The sequence below is a fragment of the Phacochoerus africanus genome, chromosome 2 (genome assembly GCF_016906955.1).
Source record: "Phacochoerus africanus isolate WHEZ1 chromosome 2, ROS_Pafr_v1, whole genome shotgun sequence".
Lineage (NCBI taxonomy): Eukaryota > Metazoa > Chordata > Mammalia > Artiodactyla > Suidae > Phacochoerus > Phacochoerus africanus.
This window is the reverse complement of record NC_062545.1, coordinates 277,848,675-277,858,812: the sequence shown is the minus strand read 5'-3', so window position 1 is coordinate 277,858,812 and position 10,138 is coordinate 277,848,675. Positions and strand designations below refer to the sequence as shown.

Below are 10,138 nucleotides of genomic sequence, written 5' to 3'. Positions count from 1 at the left end.
AGCCTTTCTTTCTGGGGCGTGTGAGGACTCAGTGAGTCAGTGTGGAAGCAGATGTGGTGGCAGATAAGGGGGATCCTCCCTGTCACCCCCCTTTTTCAGAAGACCAAAGGGGCTCAGGGGAGACCCTCAGCTGAGCCACCAGTGACCGGTGCGTGAGCCCCTGGCAGAGCGGGGATTCAATGCTCCCAGCAACCCCTGTCACCTCCCCTAAGAGCTGATTGGCTGAGGACCACGCCCAAGAGATGCTGTGGATGCAGAGGCGCAGATGTGATGCTGAGGAGGTGCCGTTGGCCGTGCAAACCGCTCCCAATACCCAGAGCCATACCTTCCAGGAAGGTGCGCTCCAAACGGGCAGATGCAGAGAACTTACAAAACCTCTCCTGATCTTGAAGAACTTGTGATTTCGCGGCCGTCATGTCCCTGGGGATTCCTAACTGCTGCTCTAAAGAGAGGAGGGCCAACCCAGCCGGGCTTCTCCACAGAGGAAATGAGAACCAGGTCGTTTGCAACGATGAACCCAAGTCTGCTCCCGAGACCTGGCAGAGGCTAGACGCCCCCCTCCACCCCATCCCCAGGTTGAGGGGCTGCCTTCCAGGTTCTAGGGGACAGGCAATTAGAGGCAGCCTGGAGATTTGAAACCCCCTTATCGTATTTCTCCTGAGCTAGCAATCCTGCTGGGGTGCCAGAAAGGGCGTGTGGCAACCCCTAAGACGCGGCTGAGAAGCAGCCTTTTTAAAATGCGGCTTTGGGTAACTGACATGGCATTCGCCAAATGTAGGCTGCACCCTGGAACTCCTACAGCTCCCTGGGGATGAAGCTGACCCCAGGAGGTCAAAGCACTGGGAGGGATGGGAGAAGAGCTGATTCACACCCACCCGGATGCCTTTAAACCCCGGTCGTCATCTGGCTACCTGTCTGTTCTCCATAGAGAATAGAATAAATGTGCGGTCTCACCCCTCCCTCCCAGATGGAGCACGTGCGGACAGGACCGGGCTGGGCGGTGCACCCGCTCCCCACCCAGCTGGGAGCCCGCACCTGTGCTGCTCTGACCGCTGAGAGGTTCGAGGGAACTCACTTCCAGCTCATCTAATCTCAAACCCAAATCCTCTGCAGTGTCCAGAATCTATGACTCAGTAGGAAGAACTACTGCTTTTAAGGCATTTAGAAGCCCCAAGCAAGTGTAATTTGATTTAGAAGCTGTACAGTATTTCCCAAAGCAAACTGTGCCTTGTCAAGGATGCAGGATTAAAGGATCCACGGCGCCAACCAACACCAAGGGTTCTTCAGAAGCAGCTGAAATCCCGGTTTCTGCACGGCTTTCCTTGAAGCAAGAGCTCCCTTCGTTTTGGGACTCTGAATAACCATCGTTCTACTGCTGGAGCCGGTACCGCGCCCCAGACACCCTCAAACGAAGTAGGCCACGCACATGATCCCGATAGACGCCCTGCGGCGGTGCTAACGCGGGCTCCGCTTTACAGAGGAGGCACCTTGGGCTTAGAAGGATGACAAGACCTGTCCAAGGTCACAGGGTGGGCCAGCTGTTCCCAGGGCCAGGCTCAAAGCCATGGACCCCCCTGCCCTTCAGAGGTCGTGGTGTTTCGGTCCGAGGTCGCTGAACGGGTGGGGGCCTAATGAACAGTGGGTGTTTACTGTTCCCAGTTCTGGGGGCCGGACGATGGAGCTCAGGACGCCACGCCGGCGGCGTGGTCGCGACCTGGTACGGCCCTCCGGGTTCTGGGTGGGGCCTCCTCACTGTGTCCCCAGCGCCAGAGGGGAGGGGCTCCCCGGAGCCTGATTATGAGGGACCGGGACCCAGACTGATCCCGACAACCCCACCTCCTGCTACCATCACCTACGGGGCAGGATTTCAGCACCATTCAGGGGACACAAACACTCAAACCCCAGCAGGCGCCACGGAGAAATCTCTCGGGGTGCAGAAATAGCAAGATCTGTGTGGCCAGAGGTGCCCGCCAACTGCACGATACCACGGGGCACGGTGGCCAGGATGTGTCTGCCGGAGCATGCCGGAGCCCTCAGCTCAGCGTGGGAGGGCTGTGAGCGCTCCCCTCTGCCCAGTGATTCTGGGCGGAGCCTGTTCAGCTGCCCTACGGGCCAGGGTTCTGTCCTCATGCCAACCCCTTCCAGCCTTGACCTTGGTGGGCTCTGTGCACACTTGCCAGCACGCGTGAAAACAAGAATGCCAGCCTCCACGGCCCGGGTTCCACGGCGCCCAACGTGAACCCTGATGTTCCCTAACCGTGAACGCCTCCTCCTGCCTGCAGCCCTGTTGTTCTGCTAAGGGACCGCCCTGGGGGGTTGGGGAGTCACTGAATGAAGCCCCACCACAGCCGTGGGACACACCCGTCCCCTGGCCTGGACAGGAACCAGGTCCACAGGGCGGGGACTTGCTGGGGCCAGGGCCAGCCCCCAGGCTCCTGGACCTAGGGACAGTCCCCAAAGGACAGGGTTTAGATGCCCTTTTGCTGTTTAAGAATATGCATAGTCCCCTTGAGCTATTTGCATATATGGGGGGGCAGGGAGGGAGGGAGGGGAGAGAAGAAGGAGGGAGGAAAGGGAAGGATGAGCGTGGAGGGGGGGAGAAAGTGGGGAGAGGGAGGAGGAGACTGGGGGGGGGGCTCTTCTGCTCCCCCCACCCCTCTTCCTGTCCCCCTGGAAGAAGAATGTCTTTGGAGCGGGGAAGACGTGGTCCAGGCGGGGCGCCGTGGGAGGAGCCACGGCTCTCTGGAACTTTCTCTCCCTGTGGCCTCGGGAGACCACAGTGGGCCGTCCTTCCCTCTGCCTGGTCCTCAGGTTCAAGCCCCCTCTCCGACGTGGGGCCTCGGGTCTCTGGTGTGCCTCAGACAGTCATATCCAGACAGTGGGAGGGAGGCCCCATTTGGGGGTAGTTGCCCCAACAGAAACGGGGTCCCCTTCTGGGAGGAGCGCTTTGAAGAACCCGGGACAGGAGGATTCCGCCGGCACCTGGCCCTCGGGGCTGAGCAGGTGAACTTGACTGCTTCCTGCTTCCCAAGTAAGGGGACTCATTTTAAAAACATCCAAGAGTCAACTGTGGGGTCCGGCAGGAAACACCCCAGAAAGTCACACTTGCTCAGGGCAGAGGACTTGGTGCCCCCAGACCGGGGAGCCTTCCGCACGCGGCTGCGCCCCTGGGGACACGCTGGGCCCTCAGAACGTTCCCAGCACCTCCAACGATGAGGCCCCTCTGCCTGCAGAGCCCAGGCTCCGCCTCAGACACCTCGGCCCCTCCGCCAAGGGCTGCTGTTGTCCCGGGAGAAATCCCTCGAGTTGCTGACACTGTGACTCAACCGCCTTCTCCCCAGCGGCCACACGCCGCCACGTCCAACTCTGCAGAGTGAACAGGACAAGATCTGGGGGCTGGGCTGCCCGGATGGGAGCGAGGGGGCAGGGTACCCACCCATTTGAGAGCAGAAGTGTTTGGCACCCTGAGAGCTCTTTTCTTTGAGTCATGCTTGGCTGCCATTTACAACCAGCACCCTGGGCTATAGTAGAGCTATTTATAGTATTTATAAACACACCTTTGTTCTTCCCTGACCCTCAGACACCCGAAGCAAGTGGGAGTGACGTTCTTTCCACTGGTGAGAGCCCTGGGGACAACATGGGGGCCCCCGTGCCGGGAGGTTAAGCTCCTGGGGCGTCTCGCGCACTCCCTACCCCACCGCGTGGAAGCGGACGGCCCTAGGCGACAGCTTCAAGGTGGACAAAGCCCAGGCTTCGGCCCCCGCCCTCCCTTCTCTCCCCTGGACCCCTCAATCCAGCCTCTTTCTAGGCACCCACCCTATTACTGGCTGTCTGATCTTAAATGTCATTGCACTGGACACAGGAACGGTGCCCAGCCAATCCCCCCCTGCCAAGACCAGGATGAGTGGACAGGGAGTCCACGTCTTCTAAGCCTGCTCAAGAGTAAGGAAGTCACTGTCGCCCACTGTCACCAGGGCGCTGGTCATGGGACTTAACCTGGGTGCCCAAGCAAGGGAGGCCGTGTCGGCAACGAGAAGCCTCCTCACGGTGGTGGCGTTGTCTCCCCGTAATTATGTGACACGCAAGGTGACAGTATAACCAGGAGCGCAGGGGGTCTGGGGCAAACGGTCAGAGGTTTAGAGGGGACAGCAGCTAAGAAGGCCGGCGTCCTATTCTTGCTCCCTGCATTCAATGGCCACGCACCTGCTGGGAGATGCACCCAGGGGGGCAGGGCTCGCTGCGGGGCCCCGCCTTTGGGTTGGAGAGAAGATCCCACCCCCTAGGCTCCTCCCCTTCCAAGAGTCAAGCTCCAGGGTCAGAGCAGGCCAAGCGTCAAGCACCAAGCATTGAGCTTCGGGCCACCCAGTTAGAGACCTGGCGTTCGAGGCCGCGTCCTGAGGCCCTGGAGCCACCGTGTGGACACCAGCTACCTCCTGTCTTACTGGTTCTCGGGGACATGAAGCCACTCTCTCTTTTTATTTTTCTCTCTCCGCCTTAACGAGACAGACCTGGGGCTGCATCTGGGGTCTGTCACCTTCTGGCTGGGCCACTGGGCAGGTTACCAGCCCTGCCTCCAACCTGGGTTTCCTCCTTGCGGTCACAAGGACCGCCACGGCGTCGCTGGGCAGCGTGCAAGGGACCCAGATCAAGCTCCTGGTGGGGAGTGTGACATGGGCAGTGTGACACGCCACGACACTCAACAGATATTAAACTTGGGACGGGTTTTCTCTCTAGTGCTTTAAGCTCCTGGCGAGTTTCTTATGTGTAATAATCTGATAAATGAAGAGATATATGTGTACTTTCCGGTTCCACTGTCCCCTCCACCCCAAACCTCAGCCACCGGGGGGATGACCTGCTGGCAGTGTCCGGGCCAGAAGCACGTCCACAGGGCACCTGTCCCCGCCGAAAACTGGCTCCTGTCCCCGTCAGGCCGGCTCGCAGCTGCCATGCATCTAATTCGGCTCAGCCCGTCATTAGCTTGTTATCCCTTTTTACACGGGGGTGTTAATACCGATTACAGGGCCTCATGACTTCAGTCACAAAGACGACGCAAGGCAGAAAATTGTCTTTCTTTTCACTGGCGAAAGGCTGAGGTCCGGGGAACGAGGAGCACGTTGCTTTCAGAGACGAAGCAGCTGCCTCACACGGAGGATCACAGCCGCTGCACCCTGGGGTCCTGAGCCTTCCCACCCAGAAACGCAAACTCCTCCCAGTCCGGCAATGTGTGGGGCCGACCTCGGTGCAAAGACGGAATAAAACGCAGGCCTTCTGAACTAACTGGTTAGGAAACGGCCCAGTGTTGCCAGTGCCCCCGGATCCCGGGACCACCAACACCCCAGTGGCCAGGGCGGAGGTGGGACTAAGAGCCAGGGAGCCGAGGGCCTGGGGCGGTGGGCAGGGAGTCGCTGAGATGGTGGGGACGAAGGTGAGGTTCCAGCAGGTGCCAGAATGCACGCTCCCCTCTGAATGGATGGCTTTCTTCTCGCTAAGTCTGTTCGGGGCAGTGGGTTGGGGTCTTCTGCTCTCGCTGAGTGTGAGGGGGAGAAAACAGATTTAAAGGGATGGGTCTCAGGGGGATGCTGGCGCGGAGTCAGCCCCTCTGTGACACCTGCCTGACCGGGCTCCGCACCCATCACGGCTCCCCCACCCCACCCCAGAGTCTACTCACACCTCTTCTCAGGTGCCCTGACCTGCAAACAGCCAACCAAGCTCGGGACAAGCACGCAGCAGTCACTCCATAAAGCCTGAAGACAGTCCCAGTAACAGCTGGCGCTCAGGGATGCCCTCCGGTCATTTACAGATGGCACCCCCCACCCCCACCCCAAGCATCAGCATCCTCATGAAGTGAGGAATGGCCCCGCCCAGCCTGGGGTCAGGCCCCACCTCCCGGGTTAGGCCCCACCTCCCGGGTTAGACCCTGCCCAGCCTGAGGTCAGGCCCCAGCTCCACCTGGGGTTAGGGGCCCAGTGAGATAAACCAGCCCTTCAAGACTTGTTTGCTGAACCCGGATGCAAAAGCAGAGGTCCTGGGCCCTTCTTCGCGCTGCGACCTCCGTGTGCAGCCCTCCTGCTGCTCAGCTGTCCTGTCCCGCCCTCCTTCTCCCGCTCACCCAGGGGCAACCTTGGACCAGCTGAAACAGCACCCCTTCTGCAAAGCAGCTCAGAGCTCCGAACTCCCTCCACTCGGATCCCAGAGCCCTCGTGCCTCCTAAAGAAGTAGTTACCGCAGAGCCTCAGGTCTCCCCGCCTGGATGCCAAATGGCCAGGCTTGCACTTGGCCTTGCCAGCCCGGGTTTGACCAAGTTAAGCCTGACCAGCAGGCATCCAAGAGCCGCGTGAGGCAGGAAAGGAGGACAGGACCCGTGTGGGGGTTTGTCGTGGGGAGACATCTTCGAGCATCAGCAAAGCTTCAGCCTCCTAGTTTTAAAAAGTTGGCAGCTCAGGCTAAAGCCGAGAGAGCCTGTCTCAAGGTCACCGGGGCAAGGCTGGTGGGACTGGGGAGGGTGAGGGCGGAGGGGACAAGGTCACCGGCACAGAGCTGCCGGCCCCTTTCATGCCATCACACACGTGGTTCCCTTGTGGTTTTCTCAAGGGACAGCAGGGCTGGGGTGGGGGGAGTGGCGGGGGGTGGCGCTTGGGCAGCCCCAGGCTGCCCCACCGCCCCCAAGACAGGAGGTCAGCTCCTCTCCTGCACCTGCTGGGGCGCTCCAAGGAGGCTTCTCAAGGAGCTCAAAATGCCAGCCTTTTATTGACAACCACAGAACAAAACCCAGTAAAGCGTCCTTCTGTCTGGGGACAGAGTTCATCTGGGCCCAGGAGCCTGGCGCGTAGTAGGTCATCCATCACTAGGTGGCATTTGATTGAGCGGCGCATCGTAAGCGAGCTGTCGGGAGAACAGATGGCCTGGCCGTGGGCTCTGTCCCTCCCGCCACCCCCCCATCCCCCGCCCGTCTGCCTGCATCCTTCGGGTGGAGATTGGGAAGCACAGGTCAAAACATGCGGGCTGGCTCGTTCCCATTTGAACAGGTGCTAATCCACCACCACAGTGGCCCTAGAACGTGTGTCCCCATCCCTCAGAGGGGCCCTCGGGGTGAGCGAGTGGCTGGGGGAGCAATTCGCCTAAAGTGGACGTGGGAAAGGGTGAAGGGGACACAGACGCACGCGGCTCCGTCACCTGCATGTTGCTCCCCCTTCTCCTGAAGTCGAAGTGTTTTATTCACTCACACACGAAGGCAGCAAAAATGCTCCTGACAGCACGCAGCATAGCCTCCTAGGCTTGACTCGCTTTGGGACCCAGGAAGCAAGATTCTTGGGTGGGGGTGTCCCTGAGCAGCTCCCGGACCCAGAGCAGCCCCGTCCCCACCTGAGAGGTCACTGCTAAAGGCAGAGCGCCCCTGGCCGGACCCCGAAGAAGCCCACCGCGGCGGGTGGCCTGCATCTTTGGAGCTGGGGACCGAGCCAGCCTCTCTCTGACCCCTTCGCAGACTTGAAAGGGCTGGGAAGGTTGAGCCGCTGCTCTAAGATCCCAGCACAATTAGGAATAATTGGCTTCCAGCAGAAGATTCTGAACGCGTAGCCTCAGAGGCAGGGCCCAGGGAGGGTACCGGCTGTGTAGAGGGAGGTGTCCCCCTGGGAGATCTCACAGCTCCGCTTCCAAAAGAGGAACTTTCCAAAGAAAACAATCCTGTTTCCCTTCCGGCCCCGGGTGGGGTGGGGTGGGTTGGGGTGGCTGTGGGCTCAGGGAGCTGGCTGGAGTCCTGAAGGGGCCGTGGGGAGAACGGGGGTCAGGGGGCAGGCGCGTGGGGGGTTCCCGCCATGGAGACAAAGCTTCCACGGAAGCTGGACCAAAAGTTTCTTTCAAGAACAGGGGATTTTTCAAAAGATGGAGAAGCAAACGTCTGGAGGAGAAGCATCTCGCGAGGGCGGGGACAGGGCTAGGGGAGCCTGGAGGTGGCCAGTGGGGCCTGGGGAGCCTGGCCACCTGGCCGGCGGGACCTGGGGAGCTGGAAGGCAGCCACTTCCAGGGCCACCCAGACCAGCCACCTCTCTCTCAAGACGTCGGAGTAGGGCATAGGCTTTCTGGCCCCTTCCTGCCGCGTGTGCTCATGCCTAGGGTGGGAGCATGTGGGAGCGTGTGTGTGAGTGTGCACACGTGCCTGCACACAGTGTCCATCCACAGGGCACAAGCCCGCCCTCAGCCAGGCCTTCCTGGCAGCCGAGACAACTTCTCTGCCAGAGACCACGCGGCACCTCCCTAGGGGGCCCGGCTGAGGGTCCTAGAGGCACAAGGGCAGGCGCCCTCAGCCTCGATGGGATGCCCCCACCCCCCCCAACGCTGAAGCCATGGCTGCACCTGCTGGCAGAGCCAGGGAGCCGGCAAGGGCTTCAAGGCAAAACAAGGGAAGCTCCTTCCAGAGCCTTCTCTCTTGCAATCTGCCTCTCCCCGTCTCTTCTCTCTTTTGTTTCCTCTTTTATTTGGAGAGGGAGGGGGCAGCTGGCACTTGGGGCCGAGGAGCTGGCAGCCCATCCACCTCCCGGACAAAGGGCCAGCATCTCCCAGCTCCGACCATGGCACAGGGGCACCGTTGAAAGGGCATTTTAATGTCACTCTGAGCAGCCTGACTCCTGAAGCTGGCAGGCTCTTCCCAGCACCCTGGCGCCAAAGGAACACCCCCTGCCCAGCACTCCCGGACAGCCCTTCTCCTCCCAGAGCTGCCAGCTATGAAATGCAATTTTAAAATGGAGAATACCAGCCAGCCGGAGACAGGCTCTCTGTTGATACACTGTTCGGGGACACAAGCCACTTAAAATGCCCAGCGGTCTCTCCACTCGCTCGCCGCTGACACTTCACGCCGCCCATGTGGCCACAACCCCAGCCCCAACCCAACCCAACCCAGCCCTCCACAATGAGCCTACAATGCACCTCAGCCCCGGACACAGCGCCTGCCACCCCGGGGCTGGTCTCCATGGCACCACCCCCGCCACCTGCTTGGGGAGCCCAAGGGCAGCGTTATAGCCCAAGGCGAGGATGCAGGATGGTCCAGGGGAGGGATGCTGGGAGTGGGAGTTAGGTCAGATCTGCCTCTGAAAATGCCAGGGGCTTGGACATCCTGCTCCTCCGTCTTCCTCCCAGACCACAAGAGCAGCCAGATGGCCCCCTTCGGCTGCCCTCTGAACTTCTCAGCAGGGAGTGGGAGGCCAGGGAGGCCAGGAGGGAGTGGTCAGGGCTGGGGGTCCTGGGGGACGGAGCAGCCGTCTCCAATCAGCCCGCACCCCTTCCTCCACCCCAGGTGCGGCTGGCACTCTGGCCCCCTCCCCAAGCCCGCGGCCAGGGGCGCCCGGGTCGGGGGCGCCGGGCCGCGCCGAGCTGCTCCCCGACTTTGCCAGGCGCCCCCGGGGCCGGGCGGGGGCGTCGCACGCAGGGAGGAAAATGGCGTTGGATGCACGTACCTGAGTGAGTTCAGTGCCCATCAGGATGAGGAAGAGGAGGCCGAGGAGCTTCCGGGCCGGTGGCATGTCTCGCGGCCACCTCCAACGTCCTGGCGTGCGGGGAGCCCTGGGTGCTCGGCGGCCGGCGGCTGCGTGGACGCGGACGCGCTCCCGGCTCTGCTCTGCTGGCTCCGCGGCGGCGCCCGGCCGTGTCCCTGCGCCTTCAGCACCGGGAGCAGGTGGCGCGCGGGGTCTGCTGAGCGGAGCCTCCGCTCTGCATCTCCAGCGCGTCGAGCGGCTCCGCGATCGGCCGGGCTGGGCGGCGGGCGGGGCGGGCCGCCCCTCGGCCCCTCCTCGGCCCCTCCTCCTAACGGCCCCGCGCCCGCACAGCTCGGGCGCGCGGCTGCACCGCCCGGGTGCCAAAAGTTTGCCGGGAAGGGGCGGGGGCGGGGTGGCGCAGAGGGACCCGCGCGCCACGCTCGCGCGCGGGAGCAGGGAGGGCGGCGGCGGCGGCGGCGGCGGCGGCGGCGGGGAAGCAGGCTGGGACAGGATGTGACATCAAAAAGGCGGGGGAAATTTAACTCGGGGAGAAAACTTCACCCTGGCTGGCGGCAGCCGCCGCAGGGCTCCAGGCCCCTGGCGTCTGGAATGGGGACCCCCGGCCCAGGGCCCTGGGGAGCCGGGATCCGGGCCCTCCTAGACTCAACGGG

General features: G+C 62.0%; 1 protein-coding gene across 1 annotated transcript in view; it reads right to left on the bottom strand.

The window, feature by feature from the left end:
• Positions 1-9,782, bottom strand: part of OLFM1 (olfactomedin 1) — a 36,797-nt gene extending 27,015 nt beyond the window's left edge. Inside the window, exon 1 of the mRNA XM_047768872.1 lies at positions 9,450-9,782. Coding sequence (XP_047624828.1) covers positions 9,450-9,515 — 66 coding nt within the window. The 5' untranslated portion in view covers positions 9,516-9,782. The remainder of the gene's footprint in view (positions 1-9,449) is intronic.
• Positions 9,783-10,138: the final 356 nt, after the last annotated feature.